General features: G+C 39.1%; 1 protein-coding gene across 5 annotated transcripts in view; it reads right to left on the bottom strand.

Annotated features, from left to right (window-relative positions):
• Window positions 1-1,020: 1,020 nt before the first annotated feature.
• Window positions 1,021-25,461, bottom strand: part of EPB41L5 (erythrocyte membrane protein band 4.1 like 5) — a 143,831-nt gene continuing 119,390 nt past the window's right edge. For 3 of the 5 annotated variants that reach the window (XM_058715531.1, XM_058715530.1, XM_058715526.1), the window contains exons 20-25: window positions 24,195-24,259; window positions 19,496-19,586; window positions 17,677-17,751; window positions 11,349-11,390; window positions 10,850-10,980; window positions 1,021-5,692 (exon numbers count right to left, since the gene is read on the bottom strand). In XM_058715531.1, the coding sequence (XP_058571514.1) occupies window positions 5,626-5,692; window positions 10,850-10,980; window positions 11,349-11,390; window positions 17,677-17,751; window positions 19,496-19,586; window positions 24,195-24,259 (471 nt within the window). In that variant the 3' untranslated portion in view covers window positions 1,021-5,625. Of the gene's footprint in view, window positions 5,693-9,844; window positions 10,518-10,849; window positions 10,981-11,348; window positions 11,391-17,676; window positions 17,752-19,495; window positions 19,587-24,194; window positions 24,260-25,461 lie in introns of those variants that run through there. The other 2 variants (XM_058715527.1, XM_058715528.1) reach the window with 2 other exon arrangements.

The raw sequence follows: 25,461 nt of genomic DNA, 5'->3' as shown, positions 1-25,461 counted from the left end.
ACATATATATGTATATATATATATATACATGTATGTGTGTGTGTGTGTGTGTATATATATATATATATATATATATATATATACACACATATACATATATATATATGGTAGCCCAGTAACCCAGTCTTGGTAGCCCAGTCTTGGTAGCCCAGTAACCATTCCCTTCCCTCTGGGGACTCACAGCCTTCCCAGGTGTCCTGCCGTCCCCAACTCAAGGTGCCAGGAGGTACCCTCTGCTGGTCAGGCAGCAGGCAGACCGTCCCTGCCGTTGCCAGAGAAAGAGTCCACACTTGCACCCATCATCTCACCTTCTTATTGGTCAGAGAACTCTCCAGATCTTCCCAAGGAGTCACTCTGCCCACATTAGAGTGACTTTGGTTGCTTATTGCCGAATCTCTTTGAGGAGAGCTTCCAGCACAGGTGATGGAGCCCAGATTCTTGCCTCTCTCTGCACATCTCATCAGAACCTAATTGAAGCTCCTTGGTTTCCAAGGCCAATTGCTGTCTGTCTTCTGGGCGGAAGGGAGAGGAGGGGAGCAGGGAAGAGAATGGCCTCAGAAGTCTCGCTCAGACTCTCTGTCCAGCAGCAAGGTTCTTCCCTGGGGTGGCGTGACAGAAGACACCTACCGCCCTGTACCAGACGCTGCTCCACGTACAAGGTACCACCCTGTCCCAGAAAACGGAAATGAAGCGCAGGCTTCTGAAATAATTTAAGGTTTCCTGTATTGAGTAGAGCTGTGTTTCTGCTGTACCCTGTGGCTTCTGGAATGGCCACTGTGGCTTCCAGGATGTGCTGGGAAGGACCAATGAGGTTTTTCCAACTCTGAAAGTGCCTCTGCTCCCAAATTTGGAGCGCTCGTACTAAAATGAACACAGAGAGCGGTGCTGCAGCTCCTCCCGTTCACTGCTTCCACTCGCTCCCTCGCTTTCCTACTAACAGCAGCTCTAACAATCGTGCTGCAGACAGAAAACGGGCACCAGACAGTTTCCAAAAAACTGAACAGCTCGTAAAAACAGAAATGTTTCACAAAAGCTTTATTTGTGGTCACATCTACGGTTGTCATGTCAGTATACAAACAACTCAGTTCAGTGCAGTGCTTCTAATACAAGTCATATAAAGCTGTGGAACACAATGAATAGTGCACTTGATATAAAAATAAATTACACTTTAAAAGCTACTGCAAAGCTTTACATATATAAAAAGTAAACACAAAATAGTTAGTGAGGTCCTTTAAACTGTCTATCATACCCAGGTAAGAAAATTTATTTATGAAAATAAAAAGAGCAAGGGATCTGTACTAAAACACCTCCCTGATAAAAAGAAATCCTGGGAAGTGACTGAATTATTATCTCAAGCAATGTGATAAAGAGACTCACGTATCCTATCTTCAAAGTGGAAATAATTCCGGCTCTGGCACATGTTCACACAGCAGACTTAAGCTCAGGACAAATTTCTATAATCCAAACAAGTCTCCTCATTCTGAAGGCTAATAGATAGGAAAAGCTTCCAACTTTTGTCTGATCATTCGAAAACCAGAGTGTTTGAATTTTTGAGAGGAAAAAGGGACAAATAATACAGAAATGTCCATTCTTCAACTGCAGAAGACTCCAGGTTTCTAAGCAACCAAAAGGCTGAAGGCAAGATTAATGAGAAAGTGGGCAGGCCTCACAAAGACGCTCAGAGCTGGGAGACCCACGACCACCCTGTCCATGCAAATGAAGACGACAACGTCCAGAAACGTCAGGGGCCTCCCAGTGGCGGACGATGCTGCAGAACCTACCTGAACACTTGCCTGACTCCCAGGGAGCCATGCTGCCACTCCATGAAGCTTGAAGTTGGAAGCAGCACCTGTTTTTGTAAATGAACTTCCCTGGAACACAGCCAGCCGATGCATTTCCTACTGTTTTGCTGCTTTTGTACAACAACAGCACTGCTGAGCAGTAAAGTATTATCTCAGCTCTTTACAGAAAAACTTTGCTCATGCCTGCTCTAAATGAGGAGACAAGAACTTTGCTTCTCAGGACCCTTACTTATGGAAAAATATGGAAGATCTTTCTCTATGTAAGAGACTGTCAAATAATCCTGCTCTAAAATGGTCTCTGAAGCAACACCTGAACTTTCATTCTAGGGCTTATCTAAGAGAAGACAGAGGTGCCAGTGTTAGCCAAAATTGGGAAGCATGAGAGAAGAAGCAGTTAAGACGCAAGGGACAACCCAGGGCTTTCATCCTTGATTGTCCACAGAACTTCCGTGATTATGCAAAAGCAGATAAAGGTGAAAACAGACAGCAGGCTATAAGAAACATTTTTAAGTAGAATTTTTCCTAAAACAATATAAACATCTTAAGAAAGCTGCTCAGGGAATGTCTGAATTTATCAAGCTCAAAGGAATCTGCTCATTCCTTCACTCAGCAGCGCTTCTAGAAGGGCAGGCGCGGGAGAACGGTGCCCCCTTCCAGTGTCTCCAAGAATGCTACTGTGACAGCAGGGAGAAACAGGATCTCATTTATCACTTTACAAGTTCTGAAGAAGAGTTGAGGGCAGAAAGCTGAAGCCTACAATCTGATTTTAAGCCCCCAAACCACCTCTCCCTTCCCTGCCCGGACTGTCACATGGCCTGACTTGAGATTCCTGTCCTTTCTGCTCCCCCAAGGCCGGCAGCAGGCACCTGCTGCATGGCTCTGTACTCACTGTCTCTGGGGCGGGATACACGGCAAGCCCGGAGACGGAGCAGCGGCCACAACCCAGTCTCAGGGAGCCCCTCAGACCCTCGAGACGCCTCAGGACAACACAAGAAGGCCTGCCACCCTCTCGGCGCCGGCCCCTCTGCTCCCAGTCACAAGTGCCTTCATGGCTGACCCTAATGAGTTACTGGAGTCCAGGGTGGAACTGGAAACTCTGGGAAGAAAGTAACCACAGAGAAGCTGAGCCTGTGGCTAACAGCCTCCTGTTATTTGTTGCCAATCTGGGTCTGTTATCTCAGCTCTAAATCACCTCCGAGCTACTTTCCAAGGGAAGAACACTAACAGCTTTCTAGCTGGAGCGCTCAAATCAACTATTGTTCTTGCTCTCTTTTCAAACATGTTCACATAATTATAACGTTGCCAGTATTTCTTTTTAGCTGTATTTACTAAGGTGCATGGGAACCTCATTCTAGATGGAGAAAAACTTCCTGCCCACCCAGCTGTCATTGGGAACAGCCACTGGGGCTCTTTGAGCTCACCTGAGGATCCGAGCTTCAGTTAGTTTATCCGAGGATTCAGATGTGCAGGTGGGTTTTAATCTTTTGCAGTGGAAGACTGAGCCCTGAAGGTCACCGGCGGGCAGTGCCACCATAGCTGTAACCAACCTGCCTTCTTATCCAGCATCACCTCAAATCCCTTCCTCTGCTCATATTCTTCACTGACTCACACATATATGCTTCTCTCTCATCACAGAGACAGACTTTCCCCTTCCCTCTCGGACACATTCACAGATATCCTGAGCCCTGCAGTTCTCTCCCCCCCCACTCTCAGATAAGCAGAATGAGATCGCCGTCACAGCAACTCTGGGGAAGGCGGCAGCAGCAGACATGACAGGGAAGTTATTCTACTTGACAGGCACCTACACTGTCAGGGCCAATTCATCATGAAAGTATAAATTTCCATGTTTACCACTTCATGCCAGGACAGAAGACAAAATTTAGCGTGAGGTTTAAATATAGTTTAAGGAAGTCTTTATCAATATTCTAACCAGCAAGAATACAGGTACCTGAAGACACAGAGGTTATAGACTATTTTTAACAACTTATTCCTCAATTTTAAACAGTTTAAAATGAGGCTGGTGCTCGCTCCTAAACTGGCTGGGAAGTTGAGGCCTTCCAAGCTAGTAATGCCTTAGCTGTTCCGTACCGCGGTTACAGGCACAACTTGAACCTTTCAGTACTTCTAGCACTGTCAGCACACTAGAAATCTGATGGCCAGTCCAGCATGTCCCGGGCTAGGCCCCTGGTTCTAGCTGTCACTTACAGCTGCGAGAAAATGTGTTTTACAATTAAGAATTGGCAAGAGCTCAACCAACGAAATTCACAAGCTTAGCACAATGGCTAAGAGGAGGAAGCCAGCAAGAAGCGCCAACTTTCTTTCCTTCACCAAAGTTGTTCCGTGCAAAAGTGGTTTCCAAACTCTACAGCTCCCTGGGAAACAGCACGAGATTAAAATTCCTGATCTTTCCAATCAGACAGTAGCACATGTTTGCCTGAGCACATGACTGTGCTACAGGGAACCCAGGACAGTCCAAACCACAGAGTTTTAAAGGTCACAAAACTGGATGTTCTTTTATGCTGAGCAACATAAATTAACACTCAATTATATACATAATACAGGGCAGAAAACTAAACATCAAATTCCAGGAGGTACAGTTTGATATCAATCCTTGATCACAGGGATTAACAACTATACCAAGATGGTTTCCACACTATCCTCATTCCCAGTAGCAACTGGGAATTCTTAAGTTTTAAAGCCAAAATAATAGTGTTTTTCTGGATGCTGAAATTGCAAGTGGTTATTTTTGCATCTTTGTTATTTTCTATATGAGCGTGTACTACTTTAATATCCAGAATTTTTTTGTGTACCAAAAGTGACGAGGAACGTCTAGAAACTTTTTAAAATTAACACAAAATTCCTAACATAAGGTGAGATAGGAGTTCTTCCAGTATGCAGAGTAGTTTCAGACATGGTAGGTGTTCAAGAAATAAAATCCCCCTACTCCCTGATTCCCCATTTCTGTCCTGGTATTTTTGTTTTGTTTCATTGTCTTTAGTTGGTGAGTTCTAACTTTATTTAGCCCATATTAAAAGGAAAAGAAGTCTATGTCCAAACTGGTAGCAGTGTGGGGAAGTGACTGCTATCTCTGCCCAGGCTGAAAAGTTACAGTCTATGTGTGTGGTGCATGTGAGTGTTTCCTATAGGGAAGCAGGGCTGAAAAAAAATATGATGCAAAATACACACAGTTTATCTTAACCTTAATGTAAACCTGGGAGTATTAAGATAGCCAGTCCAGTAAGATGTTAAAAGTATGGGAGACATCTAGAAACCTTCTGTATTCTAAACTTCTTTTTAGTACTGTAATAACTGTAAACAAGCTAGGCCTTAATCTACATAATGCCCTCATTAATTTCCTAAATTCCTGATTTCTAGGTATTCAATGGGTAAGGGCAAGTTCTCTAACAGGCATTCAGATCAAGGACACTTATCCTGATACTAGGGAGAGAAATAACATTCAAAAGGCTATTACTGACTACCAGAGACCTCTGGTTATGGAGGGGTTATGAACAATTACACCCACTAGATGGAGCCAAGAGTTTGAAGGAAACCACAGAGAAAGTAATTCTCGTTTCAAGAATTAACAACTGCAATACAATTATAGGTAGATACCCTCATTTGATCAAATACGTAGTGTAATTAAGCCCTTCCAGTTGGACGGAAAATGTTTTTCACTGAGTTGAAGTCTAATCTAGGTGAGCTTTTTTAACTCACAAGTAAGGACAAGCTCCTGAACCCAACACATTCCAGCGGAAATTGATTCCAGGACGGACAGCTGCAGAGTGCTGGGCATTCCAGTTATAAGTGAGAAGGAGCCAAACCCTCAGAGCTCAGTAGTCAGTAAACACTTCTGTTTCAAGATGGCTTCTTCGGCCAACGTTGGAACAGAGCTGAAAGGAAGAATGGGTTACTCGTTATTCAGTAAAACCACTGGGGTGGGAACAACATGGATTTCTCCACCAGTGCTACATGGAGCAGGTTGACAGTGAAAAACCTAAAGTGACTATGCTGCAGCACCAAATTTAGCAATGAGACATTTACAGAAGGGAATTTTCTAGATAATTGATGCTTATTTCATCTTGAAATGAAATCTAAAGGTATCAATTTCCCCTACTTCCTTGAATAAAAGGTACCAAACACTTACTCATTTGTTAATGAGTCAGGGTTATTATGAATAGCAAGAACAATACTATGCAGAGCATGACAGCAACCCGCTCAAAAACTACCAAGGTAAGTGGGCACACGATTCTGTGCTTTACACAGATAGTCCCAGATGGCTGTGGCTCAGTTCCCACGGCAGGTAATCAGAGTTATGTGAAAAAGAAAAGGCTGTGGGCTCTGCATGAGTGCCCAACAGTCTCTGCCACAGCTGAAGAGCATGTACACAGATGCAAGGACGTAACGTCATCTATTTGGTTTCATGAAAACCTTAAAATATACAGTACAGAGAAAACAGTTTAACGTGGTGAAACTACTAACAAACTTTATAGACGAAACAGCCATCATGTGCCACCTCCCTCATTTCTACTACACAGAGACAAACACTTTCAACAGTTTTCTTTTATTTCAGTATTTTCCTTCACTTTTCTGTGTCTCCGGGTCTCAAGGTGTAGTCCCTGGAATTTGTGATAAATGCAGATTCTTAGGCACCACCGAGACATACGAAGCACAGACTCTGAGGCTGGAGCCAGTAAGCTGTGTTTTAATAAGTCCTCCAGGTGACTGTGATGCACAACTAGCAAGAGTCTAAGTGGCCTCTTTCTACAATGACTTCCTGTCATGGACTGGCAGGGCTTACCTTTCTTATAGCCCACTCACCAGCTCCCCAATCCTCCCTTCCTATCTTTTCAACAGTTGTGGAAATAATTTTGATCACATAGATATTCAGTGTTGTAATCATTTCCACAATGTGGAATATTTCCACAATTGACAGACGTATATTATGTTTTTTTCTTATACAATTCGTTGTTCCTGGACTAAAGAACTGCTTCCTTTTTTGTTGTGACTGTCTGCTCAGTTTTCTGTACTTATTTCTAATTTGTCCCTAAGCTTGCAGATAGAACCATGGATCTCTTCACAGTATATCCAGACAGGTCATGTAACTGTTTAAACACTGGGGTAAGGCCATTTGTTTGTATTTTTTCTTAGTAATATCCTTCCTGGAACTCTATACCCCCCTCTTCAAATCTGTACAGAATCACTTCTAGACCTGCAGGGCAGCTGTTGCCTTGGAACTTCCCTCCACCTTCCTGCTGGTTAATTCCTGCACCGGTTTCCTGGGTCCCATGTCTTCTTGGATAATCATCTTATTTTGATGGAACACATCTCCAGTGAGTAAGCCCACTTGGGAAGTACATATTTTAGAGAAACTCTATGCTCACTCTAATCTCACATTTCAATGATAGTCTGGATACAAAAACCTAGGTATGGAGTGCCTGGGTGGCTCAGTTGGTTAAGTGTCTGACTTCAGCTGAGGTCATGATCTCATGGTCCATGAGTTCAAGCGCCCCATCAGGCTCTGTGCTGACAGCTCAGAGCCTGGAGGCTGCTTCAGGTTCTGTGTCTCCCTCTCTCTCTGCCCCTCCCCTGCTTGCTCTCTCTCTCTCTCTCTCTCTCAAAAATAAACAGAAAAAAATTTTTTTAATCTAGGTGAAAAATAATTTTCCTCCTGAAATCTGAAGGCATTGCTCTATTATCTTCTTACTTTCAGCGAAGTCTGCTGTCATTCTGATTGCCAATCCTTTCACATACTTTTTCCTCCCTCTCTGAAGACTTACATCCTCTCTTAACTCAGATATTCTGAACAGGAGTCCTTGGTGTTGTCTATTTTCATTCTCTGTGCTGGGTACTCAGGTCCGTTGAATCTAAAAACTCAAGTACTTGGGTTCTGAGAAATCTCCATTTCTTTTACAATTACTCTGTTCTTTTCGGATCTCTAATGATTCATATACTGGACTCCTTGGACCAATCCTCCAATTTTCTCTTCTGTCCCAATTTTCATCTTTTTGTTCTACTTTTTGGGAGAGTTCCTCAACGGATCTTCCACGCCTTCCTTAGATTTTATTTTTAACATGGTTAATAATTTCTAAGAATACTGCGTTCTTTTTCATTTCCTGTTACTGTTGCACGGATGCAGCATCTCCTCTCTCATGAAACTATTGTTTTGTGAAGTTTTTGATGTTCACATTCCTTTCTTTCCCCCGTTTCTTTTTCAGTTTACCTGTTCTAATTAATTTTCCCTCAGACATCTGATAATTTTTGGCCCTCTTTGCACTTATGAAGGAAGCACCCATTCCTATTTAAAAGTGAAGCACTGGAATGCCATTTGGAAACTACACACATAAGCACACTCCCTACACTAATGGGCTTGCAGTAGAGTCACCGGGCAGGTTTCCTGGCAATCTCATCGGGGCAGCCACAAAAGTTAGTCTCTGGGAGCCTTTTGTCTTTATTGGTCAGTTTCTCTAGAGAATAATCCTCTTATTTCTCAGCTGAAGACATTTTACTTGGCCAACAACATTCTGGAAGCTGAGAAAGAAGGAAGGTTGGCTGTCTCACCCTTCAGTGTACAGACTTTGAGTTACCTCTGCTTCAGCTCAGAGCCTTACTCTAAACAGAAACTCTTCACATCTGGAGCCCCTCTGGCCCAGCTCTTCCACAAAAAAACCTGCAGAATCATGCTGGCATGGGTACAGTGAGGTTGGGGGGGTGTCTATGCTATAAATCTTTTCAACCAGTCCTCAGATTCTCAGCCCTACCTTCTGCCCCATCTTCACAAATATCTGGTACCTCCAATTCCTGAGCTCTTTCAGGGTTCTGCAGTGGAAATTGGCTGGCTTTTTTATTTTCTCAGTTTCCACCCCCTCCCCTTTTTAGGCCTAGATTTCATTTTTCCCTTCTCTGTGAAGTTGGTTACTATTATTTCTCTGCTTCCACAACCTGAAATCTTTCAACTGCTGTTGTCTTCTCCTCTATTCTTTGTTCTTGTGGTCTTATGCCTTTAAAGTAAAATTTTACACACAGCACCCAAAGTAAATCTGAATCTGTAGAGATGTGACCAGTCATCATTAAAAAAAAAAAAAAAAATTACTAATTATCACACATATATATTGAAGTGCACATAGCATGAGTTTACAGCTTGATGACTTTTTGCAAATTGAACATACCTTTGTAACCAGCATGCAGATTAAAAAAAAAACAAGAAAACTGAATTTGTATTCCTCAGTGACTAGTCAGGTCGCACACTGTCTTGTATGTTTATTGGCCATCTGGATGTCCTCTTGTAAACTGCCCTATTCAAGTCTTGCCAATTTTTCTATTTAGCTATTTTTTTCTTATTGATTTACAATAGCTCTTTATATATTCTAGATAGGAGTCCTTTGTCAAAGACAGAGAGATAGAGATAAATGCAAAGGTGGAAGGAAGTGCAAATATTGTCTCTCACTCTGTGGCTTCCCTTTTTGAGATCTTCCAGTTACTTCTTTTGGCAAACAGAAGTTCTTGATATAACCCAAGTTACCATTTTTTTCCTGTATGATTAAAGATTTTTGTGAGTTGTTTAAAAAATCTTTTCTAAGTTCTAGGATGTTTGCTTATGTTTTCTTCTAAAAGCTTTATTATTATTTGATGTTTCACATTCAGATCTGAAATCCATCTAGAATGGATTTTTGTGTATGGTCTGAGGTTGGGTCAAGATTAATTTTTTCCCTCACGGATGTTTAATTTGTCCAGCTGATTTGCTGACAGATCATCCAGTCTGTCAGTAGCGCTCCACAGCACTGCACCACCCCTTTTTCACAAATGAGGTAACTATGTATGTGTGGGTTTGTTTCTAGACTCTATTCTGTTCCACTGATTTATCTTTTTTTTTTTTTTTTTGAGGCCTAATTGGCACATTAACATTATATTAGTTTCAGGTGCACTACTGTCATCTTTGATCTCTTTAATTCTTCTATGACTACTTTGTTTTGGGAAGGAGAGCAGACAATCTTCTTCCATCTGTCATTTTTAATTTACAAGTCCTTAAGAATGCATAAACTCAATTACAAAGCATTATCACCTGGTCCTCTACATGTAATTTCTATTTTTACAGTGGCAATTATTAGGCATATAGATGGTTAGAAAAATAACCTATTAAGATTGTATAAGGTGCTATTTGACAACTATACGTGAGTTCCCCAAGGCAAGTCCCATGTCTGTCTTATTCACTGCTGTCTTCAGTGCTGCCAAACCAGATAAAATCAAGGCCTGGTACATAACAGACATTCAATAAGTGTTTGCTGAGTGAGTGATTATATTAAAGACTGTGGAGATAAGAAAACGACTTAAAATGAAACTATCAATTTCTCTCAAGCTAATCAGCTCTAATAATTTTTTTCACTTAATTAGGAAATTTTTCTCTAGTTAGGAAAGCATCTACTTCAACCGACTTACACTCTCGGCATCCAAAGACGATATGAGAAACAGACATAATCAGAAAAAAGTCCGAGGTGAGAATGAAAGCAACTGTACATCTTTTGCAAAAGAGGTACAGTTTTGGTCCTGACAACGAAAAGCTGAAGAACTACATGCCAAGCGAAAGGTCTTTTGAGTCCAGCTTCTGTTTGTGGCATGCGATATGCTGAAATAAGCTTGTAACAGGTGTCAGTACAAGGTGTGCCAGAGCCTCACCTTGGGAATCTCCTATCTCCCTCTTATCTGTGACTCTTCACCTTACTGATGGACAACATAACAGTTAAAGCATGAAAGGAAAAGATATAAATGAATTTGAAAACAAATATAAATTTTTCAAGATAAGCCTATTAACATTTATGAAGATTTCATTTAAAAAACCTAGTAATAATAAGGCCTACTTCATAATTTTGTAGAAGACTAACTGACAAGAAAATAGAAAGAAACACTATTCTAAATAATAAACAGAAAAAACTTACCCAGTTTCAATTAAGTTGAATTAAAGAAGAACTGACATTACTGCTATAAATATATTAATTTTACTATTTTTTCCTAACAGATGCCTAAGAATTGCAATGGAGAAATAATTTCCTCACCTGGTCACAGCATCCACCAAGAATGGTGCCGGGGCAGAAATCAGCGAGGCTGCTTCTCTATTACCATGTCCCTCCTTCCCCGCCAAGGACGGCACGCTTCCTGCCAGTCCATCAGAAAGAACACGGCTCTGCTGAGGGAGAAGACAAGGCATGTAAGCAGGGGTGACAATGCCCACCCGGGCGTCAGCCCTTCAGCTCCAAGTCATCTTCTCTAATGATTATGGTCATAAGTAAGAGCATCCTGATGGTCATGGCTGTTTGGGTTTGTTTTTTTACCATCTTTCACCTCAGATTTTTATTTCTGTTTTTGTCAGCATCCTTAATGAACATTTACAAATAGAAAAATTAAATCACTAGTTTGAAGCCATTAAGTCCAGTTAACAGAACTCTGGGAATGCCCCCACATTTTTAGGGAAAAGCAAGAGCCTGGTTTTCCTCAGGCTTTAGCTTTACTCTGACAGGGCAACCAAAAGAAAAACCGCCAATGTCATTCACCTACCGGCACAATCCACCGTGGTGTGATCATGGATGTTGAAGATACCTAAAATAAATGTTATATATGTGTTTACTTTTAGGGAAGTCTGATTTTCATAATCATTCTCATAATGCTTTCTTCTCCTATGAAGTGCACAGTTCTTAATGGTTCCCCCTAAGCTGACACGCACTTTGAATCCAAGATCCTTTTCTATGACACAGATGCCATACTCACCACTTAAGAGGGAATCTCTTTAATTTAAAAATGTTCTACTCCAAGAATGCTGTTTCTACTTTCAGTTCCTTATTAATGGACTTCCCTCGCTCCCCAACCCTGGCATCCAGTTTAGCATTTTATTTTCTGACATTTCAGTTCACTGCAAACAATCATAGCCTTCTTGGTAGCATCCTGAACAGTGGATTGTGACTAATCCAAATTAACAGCACAAAAGACGTACACAGAAAAACAAATCTGTTTATATACAGGTCATTCCCTGATTATCATGCACACGCAAACATTCATACTACTCCTGACTCACAGGGTCTTTGTTACATTCTTTTTAATGTTAAATTTTCTAGATCTTACTTCTATGTGTAGAATTATAATTTCATGAACTCTTCCTATTTTATACAAAATCAGACTAGTCCCTAGACTGGTGGCCTTAGATCCTGATAGGAAAAAATTAACATAAGTCCAGGTCTTATTAATAAGTTATAGGTGACCACCAGAAGAACAAAAATACAACGTAAGACTTTCCCATCAATATAAAGTAAATGTACTTTTATCACAGGAAATAAAAAGGACAGAGAAAGAGAAAGACTACATGGTAAAAGTAAACAAAAAAATGGTTTGGCAGAAACACATCCTATAATAACCATAATTACAGTAAATATAAATGGATTAAACTCCATTTATGTAACATATAAATGTATCTATGTATATAATATGTATACAGTATATAAATTTATATATCTATATAAACTCCATTCAAATAAGACTTAAAAAACAAGATAAAAGGGCGCCTAGGTGGCTCAGTCAGTTAAGTGTCTGACTTCAGCTCAGGTCATGATCTTACGGTTCATGGGTTCGAGCTCTGTGCTGACAGCTCAGAGCCTGGAGCCTGGAGCCTGTTCCTCATGTCTCCCTCTCTCTCTCTGCTCCTCTCTGTCCATGCTCTGTTTCTCTCTCTGTCTCTCTCTCAAAATAAATAAACAGCAACAACAAAAAAAACCAAGATGCAGCAAACTGTTGTTCACAAAGGTTCACTTAAAACCAACAGATACAAAAAGGCTAAAAATAAAAGCACAGGAGGTTATACACTAAGCAATATAAACTGAAAAAGAAAGCTAAGGTGTCAATTTTGTATCAGTCACAAAGGAAATTAAGAGAAAAAAAAGGGGCAAAGAAGGACACTTTAAAGTGCTGAAAGGAGTTTGAGAAAGTTTAATTACTGTTAATATACGTGCACCTCACAGCATATCTTCAAAATACACCAACAACTGACAGATTTGGCAATAGATGAGAAGTGAATTAATCACTAATTGATACAGGTATGAAACACACTCTAGAAACTGACAGAATATTAAAGAGAATCAGCAGATTGACTAATGAATGAATTCAGCAACTCTGTTAGACACAAAATTAACTTATAAATTCAACTGTAAAAAATTAAATACCATTCACGGTATCAACAAAATTGTAACAAAACTATAAAGTCTTTAGGACTTAACCTGCAACTTAAGAAGACTTATAGAGAACATTTATAGACTCAAATAAAGATGAGCGAAAACACAAGTATCGTGTTCATGAAAATGAAAAGATTTTACAAAAGTGCCAGGTTTTTTGTTTTTGTTTTTTTTTTTTTCAAAATAATCTATACATTTAATATGAACTGCATTAAAATGCCAGCAGAATTTTGGGGAAAATCTGCCATACTGATGCTGAAATTTATAAGAAGACACGAGATATCAGCACAAAGCCAGAGTAAGAAACACAACGGTGGTAGAGCAGAAAGCCAGAGCCCACTGGATCAGAAACACACCAACTGGGAAAGGATGGATTATTTACTAGATAATATTGGGAAAATTGGATCTTTATATGGATGAATGCAAATTTGGGTCATATCGAAACCACAACTGACCTCCTCCCCCAAAACTTCAAACTATTCTAATGGATTAAAATCTCAGTGTGAAAGGTAAAATAAAATTAAAGCTAACAGAAAAGAATACCTTTGATCTCAGGGGATGGGGTGGCAGATGCGGAAGGAGTTTTTTCAAACCCTACACCCCAAACAATGAGAAAAAATGAAGAATGAATGGCATCAGAATAAAAGGTTTCTGTTCAGTCAAAGCTATACACCTATTTTACTCATCCATCTCCACAGTGATAGACATAGCTTGCCTCAATCTCCTTGCTACCTGCTAAAATGACACAGTGATAAAAATGCCTCAGATGTGTTAATACACAGATTATGAGAACATATTTTTAATATCTAAGACTGACATATGATTAACAACTAGACTGACTATACAAGAAATTCCTGAAATCATCAGGAAAAAGACAGGAAACCTGGTAGAAAAATGGGTAAAAGAAATGAATAGGTGACTCACTCACAGGGGAAACTTAAATCAGCAATAAAACAATGGAGGAAATATACCATTTAACTCATGTGAACTGTAACAATGAGACAAACCCATAAAGATGGAACACATTAGACAATCAGATAAAATGCAGTGTAAGAAAAAACTGGTAGGAATGTAACTGTGGGAGCCATTCTGGGGGCAGAGAGCAATATCCAGTATTCATATATGCACGCAATTCAGCAATACTACTTGTGGGTATTTATCCCACATTCTCCCACAGTACCTTCAAAGAAATGTGAAGTTGTTTTTTGAAGTTATATTAGTTGCAGGTGTACAATATAATGATTCAACAATTCTATACATTTCTCAGAGCTCATCAAGGTAAGTGTACCCTTAATCCCCTGCACCTACGTCACCCATCCACCCACCCAACTCCCCTCTGGTGACCACCAGTTTGTTCTCTGTATTTAAGAGTCTGTTTTAGTATTTGTCTCTTTTTCCTCTGTTCATTTGTTTGGTTTCTTAAATTGCACACATGAATAAAATCATATGGTACTTGTCTCGGTCTCCCTTATTTCACTTAACATTATGCCCTCTAGCTCCATCCATGTTGTTGCAAATGGCAAGATTTCATTCTTTTTTATTACTAATATTCCATTGTATGTATATACCACAACTTCTTTATCCATTCATGTAATATCAGTCGATATTTGGGTTGCCTCTATATCTTGGCTATTATGAATAATGCCGCAATAAACATATGGGTGCACAGATCTTTTTGAATTACTGTTTTCATTTTCTTTGGGTAAATACCCAGAAGTGGAATTACTGGATCATATGGTGATTCTATTTTTAATGTTTTGAGGAACCTCCATACTGCTTTTAGAAGATGTTTATCTAAATAAATATATGAAAGGTTCCTGGAAGGACACACAGCAAATACAGCAGAATGGGTGCCTCGGAGGAAAAGGGGAATGGAAGTCAGGAATGGAGGCCAAAGGAAAACAAAAGAAGACAAACAAAAGAAGACCTGCATGGACCTAAGAAGGTAGTCTGCTGTGGCCTGAGAGATATAATTTGGGCATCTGACTTTAAAAAAATTGGATACTATCCTATTGGTCTTAGAGATATCTTGTCACAAATTTATGTTACATATTTACTAATTTCCAAACTGATCGGAATCTTAGCGCTTTCCAGAACTTTTTCCCTAGCCTTAGTAATAGATATTTCTGCTATAAATTTTAGATTCTTTCTGCCTTTGTTCCTCTCAGGGAAGATAGAACTTTATGATTATAATTTGCACACTCCTTGAGAATGCTAACTATAAATGAGGTAAACATAAAAATATAATAAAAACCCTTCCCTCAATAAAATGCACTTTATTTATTTAATTTTTTTAAATGTTTTATTTATTTTAGAGAGAGAGAGAGAGAGAGAGAGAGAGAGCGAGCACACAAGTGCGGGTGGGGAGCAGAGAGAGAGGGAGAGCACAGAATCCAAAGCAGGCTCCAGGCTCTGAGCTGTCAGCACAGAGCCTGATATGGGGCTCGAACTCACGTGCCGTGATATTATGACCTGAGCTGAAGTGGGATGCTTAACCGACTGAGCCACTCAGGCGCCCCAATGCATACTTTATTTAAATATCTATAATTTTTTATAGCTTTACTGTTTTATTTGTACAGTTTTACTGTTTTCAGTGATGAAAAGTTTTGTTGAATTTTTTTTCAGAATACAATAGCCTTCTTAAAGCCAGTTTAAAATTAATGGGAAAATAAAATCTCACAAAAAAACAGGAATACCAGAAAAAAATAGAAATTAGAAAGTACAGAACTTATATTGGCGGGGCTATAATGACAAACTTTAATACAGGAAGTCTTAAATGAGAAAAACATTGTATTCTTAGCTAAGAAAAAAAATTATTACAAATTTGGCAATTTCCTCAAATTAACTTATGAATTTAATGTATTTGCAAATAAAAACCCAAAGGATTTTGGAGGGGTAGGACCTGAAAAAAAATTCTATAATTCTTCTGAAAGAAGTAATAAGCAAAAGTAACAAAACAAAACAGCTACATAATGATGCCTGGCTGACCTTACTGTATATCAAAATCAGTTAAAAAGCTAGTTATTAAAAGAGTGTTACAGTCCTAGTAATGGAGAAATCTGTAAGTGTAACAGTCCAGATGCAGAATCTAAAATACATCATATTCTAAATTTTGATTTAAAATAAAAACGCATTCTTAATTTTTAGGGAAGGGAAAACATATTAGTGACACAAAAGGGTTGTTTCATCAATTTGATTTTCATCACTCTATCCACTTATGATAGAGTGTACATGGAATAAGGTTCTGAGTTAGGCCCCAGGGATTCCTTCTCTGGCCTTTAGGCCATCTTACATTAATCTTCAAAGTTCCTTTTTTTTTTTTTTTTTTTGTCTTTATAAAGGATTACCATGGCTCAATACTGACAATATCCCTTTTATCTTCTGCCTATCCACTTCTCCAGATTTGTGATTTATTCTTATCCTTTGGTCAAGTCTCTGTTTATTGATCTAAGCTGGTGGTTCCAAAAGAGTAGTTCCCAAACCACATCTGCATCACCTGGAACATGCGAGAAATGCAACTTCTCAGGCCCCAACCCCCGACACCAAATCAGAAACTCTGAAGGTGGAGCCAGTAATCTTTGATGCACCCTCCAGATGATTCTGATACACACCTAAGTTTAAGAACTAAAGATCTAAGCAAACACCCAGCTGCACAGAAAGCACTATCTGTACTTCCAAGCCTTAAGAATGACTTGTAGTTCCCAAAGCAGTTCTTGTCATGTTACTCAGAAGACACTAAATGAGTTATTTGTATACCTTTCATCCCTACGTCTCTGGCAGGAAAGAACTGTTTCTTATTTGTATTATAATTCAGCCATAGTATCCAACAGAGCATCTTCCATACTGCAGTAACAATCAATATGTTCAATGCCAACCATTCTTATGCTCTATATCCTTATTGTTTTAACTCTATATTTATCCCCAGTCTTCCTCTCATGTTATTTAATATAATGTTGAATAACAAAGAGGCTTATAGTAACATGTGGTTTCTATAAAGTGACACATAAATTCAAAGTGGTGAAATTTTAGTAGAAAGGCAAAGCTAAGTGGTTACTGAAGTATGGCCCCTTATTAAATTAACAGTTTTACTATATGGTTAAAAAGGCAAAATTTGGGGGTGCTTCAGTTGGCTAAGCGTCTGACTCTTGATTTCAGCTCAGGTCACCATCTCACAGTTCATGAGATCAAGCCCTGTGTGGGGCTCTGCACTGACAGCATGGAGCCTACTTGGGATATTCTCTCTCTCTCTCTCTCTCTCTCTCTCTCTCTCTCTCTGTCTGTCTCTTTCTCTCTGCCCCTCCCCCCTACTTACAAACACACTCTCTCTCTCAAAATAAACTTTTTTTTATTTAAAAAAAAAATTTTTTTTAACATTTATTTATTTTTGAGACAGAGAGAGAGCATGAACAGGGGAGGGTCAGAGAAAGAGGGAGACACAGAATCTGAAACAGGCTCCAGGCTCTGAGCTGTCAGCACAGAGCCCGACGCGGGGCTCAAACCCACGGACCGCGAGATCATGACCTGAGCCGAAGTCAGACGCTTAACTGACTGAGCCACCCAGGTGCCCCAATAAACTTTTTTTTAAAAAAAGGCAAAGATTGGAATGTAGCAGGAATACTTTTCAAAACAGAAATTCCTTTCCACTTTGCTGTTTTAAGCATATTTACCTGAGGTGTGATTGTGTGGTCAATTAGATTCTCAGTAAGAGATAAAAGCAAGGCATCCAATTCATCTGTAGCATCCTAGGGAAGATAAAAAATACATAACTGTTAAATGAATCATTAACCACCTAACTAAATTTTTTCCGCATCTTCTCAATTTACAATTCTGACTCAGGCCTGCTTGGTGTTAACCTTTAAAAAAATCCAGGACATCAGGAATCATGGTTATTATAGTGATTCCACTTTTGCTTGAAGGGGAACCAGACTACAATCAGAAGCTGAAAAAGATAAAGTATCATGTGAATTTTTACACAGCTACTCTTTTTAGTGAGACAAAACTCGGGTAAGGTTAAGACTGTTCTGGCTCTTAGTTCTTAGACTTGAAGAGAGAGGTAAAAAGGTTCAGCATAGGAGACAGTGAGTGAAGAAGATGCCTAAATTACAAACACTGCTTTATCCAGATGTGCCAGTACATCACTGTTTACAGAAGAGTACAATATGAACTTCCCCCATAAATGTTAATTAACACTTTTTAATTACTATTTGAAGCACCTTATGGAAGATGCAGCTCTGTACTATAGAAGAGAGAGATAGAGAGACAAGGTAGGTAGGTAGGAAGAACTTAAAGAGAATAAAAGATAAAATTCCAATCTGGAAATAAAAGAAGAATTCAGGGTCTAGTACACATAACAAAAAGGCCCTTGGTTTATACAGTTCTATTTCCACCTATCTGCCTTGAGGCTGTGGTCAATTTCCTATTTATGTCTCAACATTCAACTTAATTTTAATCACACATAGGAAAAAGTTGTTCTCTCACTTCTCACATCTCCCTCCTCTTATACCAACCCTCCCCCCACCCCCCCGCGGTGGCCTGGGTGAGTGCCCCAAACAGCGTGTATCTGTCTCTACCACAATGTATTAAAATTCTGTTCCCCAGTGGAATATAAGCAGTTTGAAAAAAGAGGCCGTGTTTCATTCACTTCTGAATTTTTGAAACTAGCGTGTTGTCTGGTACATATTACAAATGCAATAAATCTTTGAATTAAATGTCCTCCTCTGTTCCAAAAAATCTCAGGTTCCACTTCAATTTCAATGACCAACAATGTCAATATGGCTTTTTAGAATTTTAATTAGCAGAAAGGAAGCTCCTAACTGAAGATATTTTAGGTTGGATTTTTTTTAAACCCAAAAGTCTGAAAAATTGTACACCTAAATATTAACTATACATTGTCTTTGGATAGTGGGAATATAGGAGATTCCTAATTTTTTCTCTTTATGAAGGATTTGGCAAATTTCTACAATAAATGCACTTATGTAGTTAAAGAGGTAAACGTTTATTTGCAAGGACAATTTCTTATTTAACTTGCAAATTAAAACACTCAGTGGGCAATGAACTGGGTTTCTCTGATTTCTAGACTGATACAGGTGTGACAAGTGGCTATCAGGAAGGCAGGGGCTGTGATGACCTGGTTAATACTGCCAACACAATGATAGGTTGCTGGTGTTTCAATTAATATTTATTTAGTGCCTACTATGTGTCATCTATCATTTGAGACACTAGGGAGGCATAGCCAGCATCAAAAAAACAAAAATACAAAGAGCACCTAAAACAAAAGGCCAACAAATAACAGAGAAACTGAAGAAACCCCGTGATACTCTTGTGAGAGATCTGACAATAGGATTCTCCCTAGAGAACTGAGGCTCAATGCTTTTCTTACAGCTTAAGTTCCGGTATCCACCAGAAATCACCAGATGTCTATGATTATACTGCAGGACTCAACTCAGTATGGTCTTCAGAGAAACCTTCAAAAGTAAGGGTTGTTACCTTAAGAACAGAACCATTTGCTGCAGGTGTGGTATGCATCAGAGCAAGAGAATCTTCAGGAAGGGGCACATTATTCTCATTTAATACAGCACTGGAAGAAAAAGATAAATTCACATCATGGAGCACCTATACAGGCATAGGGAGCATTTTCAAAGAAAGGGCTTCACGAAGAAGAGTAATGCTTCACGTAGAGGAAGAAGAAATGACAATTTGTGAGGGGCGTGATGGCAGTCAGTGTTGCACTCATATGCCTTTGTGAGACCCTTCCCCATCTACCATGTAACAATTTTCATATCCACATCAGACTCATTCACAGATGGATCAAAATGGCAGACTACTTTGCTTCCCTCTTAAATCTTACTGAAGGTTCAGAAAAGATTTATCTTAAAATAAGGCAGATACACCAAAAAGATAAATCAAGTGACTGATTAAAAAAATTTTTTTAATGTTTATTCATTTTGAGAGAGAGAGAGAGAGAGAGAGAGAGCGCACGCATGAGTGGGAGAGGGGCAGAAAGAGAGGGAGACACAGAATCTGAAGCAGGCTCTAGGCTCCGAGCTGTCAGCACAGAACCCGACGTGGGGCTCGAACTCATGAACCACGTGATCATGACCTGAGCTGAAGTCAGACGCTTAACCGACTGAGCCATCCAGGTGCCCCCAAGCGACTGATTTTTAAAAGCTGTTATCAAATACATGGATGGGAAACCTTGGTGGACTAGAAATGAATCAGAATACCTGAGATATGGGAGAACAGTCAGGAAACCAGAGGGAGAAGCCAACACTTAAGGACACAGGCTGCAGAGCTCTGCTGCAGAAGGCAGAAGCCACATCTAGAGTGCTCTAGATATTACAACAGGATTAGCCAGATGACAGGATGCCAGAGAATCTGCTACCCGAAGGCCTGGCCGGAATCACAGTGGTGTCTAATCCCAGATAAGAATAGTGAGAACAGGAGCAGCGTTACAGATGGCTTCAACACCAGGGAGGAAAGGGGGAAATCTAGAGCCAAAGATCGTCATCCACCAGGAAAACACATCCAGCAGGAAACCCCAGTCCTTCCTAATGTCACTGAAAAGTGTGAAAACAGGAGCAGTTCCTGTCCAATCCTACAAGGAGAATGAGAAAAAATAAGAAATAAATCCCAGAGTGAAAAAGTGAAGTGGAAGCTATGACTGTTGCATCCACAACTCTGAGGCAAAAAGAGGCAAGGAAACAAAAAAAGAAGAAATAGTTGTGAGAAACAGAGCAGCAATCAAGATGTTTCAATTAACGGATACTAGACATTCAAGAAGATAATGACTTATGATTTTCCAGAACTGAAAAAAGACATAGGTCTTCAGATGGAAAGGCCACCTTGAATACTAACAACAACAACAAAAAAAACTGTTTTAAACCTATTCTTAGACCATACAGTAATGAAAATGAAGAACTTCAAGAATAAGCAAGCAGTAAAGCCTAAAAAAGAAAAAAAAAAAAACTTTGTGCTTCAGAAAGAAGAAACAGCTCAGAGGAAAAGATTCAATGTAAGAGAAAGTGAGTATTAAAAGGAGTGAAACAACATGTTTTACAATGAATTCTCCCACACCTTCAAGAAAAGATTAGTCATATGTACTTTACACTGCTGCAAAACATGGAAAGAAGAAGATGAAAAGATTCCGCAGCCATTCTGCTCAGTGTTATGTCATGACCCAGCAAATTCACTCCCATTGTAGGTATACACCCTAAAAAAATCCTCACAACATGTGTAAGGAAGAACATGTACAACGTTAATTTGGAACAAACCCTGGTCCATTAATAAAAGAATAAACCGTGACTGACTTAGGTAATGGCAGTTACAATGAAGGAACTATGGATAATTTTTTAAAATTCAGATATGTCAAAACAAAACCCACTAAATTATATTCTTTAAATGGGTGAATTGCATATTTGTTTATTTATTTATTTATTTATTTATTTATTTATTTATTTATTTATTTAGAGCATATACACACAGACAAGCGAGGGAGAGAGGGAGGGGGAGAGGAAGAGAGGAAGAGAGAGAGAGAGGGAGGGAGGGAGGGAGGGAGACGGGGAGCGGGAGGGGGAGGGGGAGGGGGAGGAAATCTTAAGCAGGCTCCACAACTCAGCCCAATGCAGGGCTCGATCCCACAACCCTGGGATCATGACCTGAGCCGAAATCAAGAAGCAGATGCTCAAGTGGCTAAAGCCACCCAGGTGCCCCTTCCCCCACCATAGCATTCAAATTTTATCTCAATAAAGCTGTTACTACAAAAATAAATGATCTGCATAGCCATTTCTCCAAAGTAAAAAAGACATCCAACATCCTCAGTGAATCAAAAGTCAAACCACAATGAGACATGCTTCATACTCTCTAGGATGGCTATAATTCTAAAGATGGAGAACAATGAGCACTGGAAAGAATGTGGAGAAACTGGTATCCATATACACTGTTGGTGGGAACAGAAAATGTCGCTATTTTGGAAGACAGTTTGGCAGTTCCTCAAAAGTTGAACCTAAGAGTTACCAAATGACTCAGCAATAACCCTCCTGGGTATATATTAATAGAACTGAAAGCATGTCTACAAACATTATTTTTTGTTGTTGTTTATTTATTTTGAGAGAGAGAGAGAGAGAGAGTGCACACAAGCAGGGGAGGGACAGTGAGAAAGGGACAGAGAAAATCTCAAGCAGCCTCCACTCTGTTAGTGTGAAGCCCGATGCAGGGCTCAAACTCATGAACTGTGAGATCATGACCTGAGCCCAAATCAAGAGCCAGACACTTAACCAACTGAACCACCCAGGCACCCCCAAAATTCTCTTATGTGAATGTTCATGGCAGCTTTATTCATAATTGTCAAAAAGTGGGAACACAAGTGTCCATCAATTGATACATGGATAAACAAAATGTGATCTATCTACAAAGTGGAATATTATTTAGCCCCGAAGAGGAGTGAAGTACCAATACATGATACACTACGGATGAACCTTCAAAACATTCTGTTAATTGAAACAAACCAGACACAAAGGCCACATATTGTGCGATTCCTTTACATGAACTGTCCAGAGTAAGCAAATCCAGTATGTGGAGAGACTGCAATGGGTATGGTGTTGCTCTTAGAGGTGATGACCACGTTATGGAATTAGATTACTGGTAATGGTGCAAAACTTTGTCAACACACTAAAAAGCACTGAATTGTATACTTATAAAGGGAAAATGTTATGGTATGGAAATTACAACTCAATAAAAAAAGATAAGGAAAAACAGTCTATACCTACTACAGCAAAATGTGAAGATAGTACAAAGCTTGACATTTGGTACACAGACAATATATAATCTCCACAGGTTTCTAGAACCTTGAAATATTAAAAGGAGATACAGTAATTTTTAAAAGTGTGGTATGGCATGGGGGGAAAAAAAGATTAGAGAGAAGATTAACAAAAAAGGAAAAGGTCCCGAAATAGACCCAAGCATAAACAGGAACTTAAACACATCTTAAAGGATACATTTCAAATCCTAAGGGGAAATTAGATTATTCAAAATGTCAGCAGCCATTTAGAAAAACAAATCTAGAAGTTGGGAGTACATTCTAGGGTGTTTTCAGCAGTAAGAGTTCAAAGAAACTGGGCAGTCCTATCCCCATTATTTTCCTATTGGAAAAAAAAAAAATTTTTTTTTTAAATGAAGTTCTAAAAGACTCTAAATAATAACAGTATTTAAAGTGTTGTGGGCCAGGGGTGGCTGGGTGGCTCATTCAGTTAAGTGTCCAACTCTTGATTTCGACTCAGGTCATAATCTCACATTTCAGATCAAGTCCCATGTCAGGCTCGGTGCTGCCTTGGGATTCTCTCTCTCCGTCTTTTTCTGCCTCTCCCTTGCTTGCAATTGCACACGTTCTCTCAAAATAAATAAACTTTAAAAAAAAATTTAAAAATTAAATGTCGTGGGCCAAATGATTTACTGAAGTTAATTAAAAAGTTAAATTGTAATTCTAGTTTTACCCTGATCACCAATTAGTATGTTTGTTGAATAGTAACTACACAATACGAAGCATGCTATATGCTTTAGGGCTATGTTGGTTATAGTACCTGGAACTGAATAAGATTAATCAGGAAACTGCTCACTGAATACATTTTGAATAATGGGAAAAGAAATAGCACTCATTCATTCAACAATGTTTAGCACCAACTAAGCACAAAACACTGGATACACAGTGATGAACAAAACAAATTGGCACAGAGCAGGGGATAAAAGCCTAGCAAAACAAATAAATGGCCTAATACTCATTAAAGGAAAGAGACACAGAAGGGACCTAAAACAGCAAAGAAATTTATGTGAATAATGTAAGAGCCCATAGTAGAAAGTTTGTAAGAACAAAGCCACTGTGATAATAGGATGGCACTGAAGTTAAGAGAAATAATATACATTCCTCACCATGCAGATTAAAAATATCTTTAAAGGTCGCTTTTGCTCTGCAGTAGGATGAGAATGTAGAGACTAATTAGAATTATCTCTAGATAATCTAAAACTAGGAAGTAAACAGCTATGATGTAATGGATACCAGAGTGAATTCAAGCTATCTTTCAAATAGATATCCTGAAATTATTTGGGGATACACTGAAGAACAGGAAAAAAGAGCAAAAAAGCAAAGTTAAGAGGAAAAGAACATCAAATTAATTCAGTCTAACCCAAACTGTACCTGTTTGTGGCAGCATCCTGAGCATGTGCGTTTTTATGACTTAATAAGCTATCTTCTCTTGTAACCTGAGAAAATGAAGAAAAAAAAAAGTAAATCTTTGTAAGGATACTAAAGTAATAAGGAATTTACACATCTTTCCAGTAAAAACAGAAATATCACTTTGCTTCAGTTCCAGAGGTAATCATACCTTACATATGGAAATACCAGTACCTCACCTAGTGCAGTCTCACCCATACCCAAATTAATAATCCACACTTCTACTTCAATAGTACACAAATTTACGCCCTTTACTAGACAGCTCTCAATTATTTAAGACACCATGGTGTGTTAGTCAATACATATAGAATCCCAAAAGATTCGATGTCAGAATTTTTTGAATTTACCTGATAAAAAGAAGAGACAGATACTAAGCTGCATATTTGGCTTTTTATTTTTCCCTGAACACAAAAGGTATGTTAGGAGGAAATTCTAAAATATTTTTCTGAGGGGATCAGTTTTTTCTCTTAACTTGATCGAGGTATCATTTACATAGAGTAAAAAGCACATTGTTAACTTTTTTTTATTTTTTTAAATTTACATCCAAATTAGTTAGCATATAGTGCAACAATGATTTCAGGAGTAGATTCCTTAGTGCCCTTTACCCATTTAGCCCATCCCCCTCCCACAGCCCCTCCCATAACCCTCATGTCTCGGGTCCATGAAATACAGCCAGACCAACACTAAACCATCCTACACACCTAGAAAACTGACTGGAGCACACGTTTTTAATGTGTGGTTTGATGAATTTTGAAAAATATATACAGGTGCATAACCAACACCACAATCAACACGTGCAACACTGTCACTACCCCCACAGCGTTCCCTTGAGGCTTCCAATGCAACCCCATCAAAAACCCTGACACACGGCAAACAATGAGCTGTATGTCCTATAGTTTTATACACATGGAATCATAATGCCTATCTTTTTAGTGTCTATCTCTTTAGAATAGCATGACGTTTTTGAGGTCCATCCATGATGCTCATGTATCACCAATTCATTTCTTTTTATGTGCTGAGTAGCATTCCACTGTATGAATATACCACAATTTATTTACCTGCTGATGGACATTTGGGTTTTTCCTAGTTTTTAGCGACTTCAAATAATGCTAAGAACATTCATGTGCTAATAACCTGTATGAACCTACGTTTTCATTTCTCTGGGGTACATACCTCAGAGTGGATCTGCGGGGTCATATAGGAAGTGTGTATTTAATACATTGTCAAATGC

The sequence above is a fragment of the Neofelis nebulosa genome, chromosome 2, assembly GCF_028018385.1.
Source record: "Neofelis nebulosa isolate mNeoNeb1 chromosome 2, mNeoNeb1.pri, whole genome shotgun sequence".
Taxonomy (NCBI): domain Eukaryota; kingdom Metazoa; phylum Chordata; class Mammalia; order Carnivora; family Felidae; genus Neofelis; species Neofelis nebulosa.
Note: the sequence above shows the minus strand (reverse complement) of the source record. Positions and strands in the feature narration are given on the sequence as shown.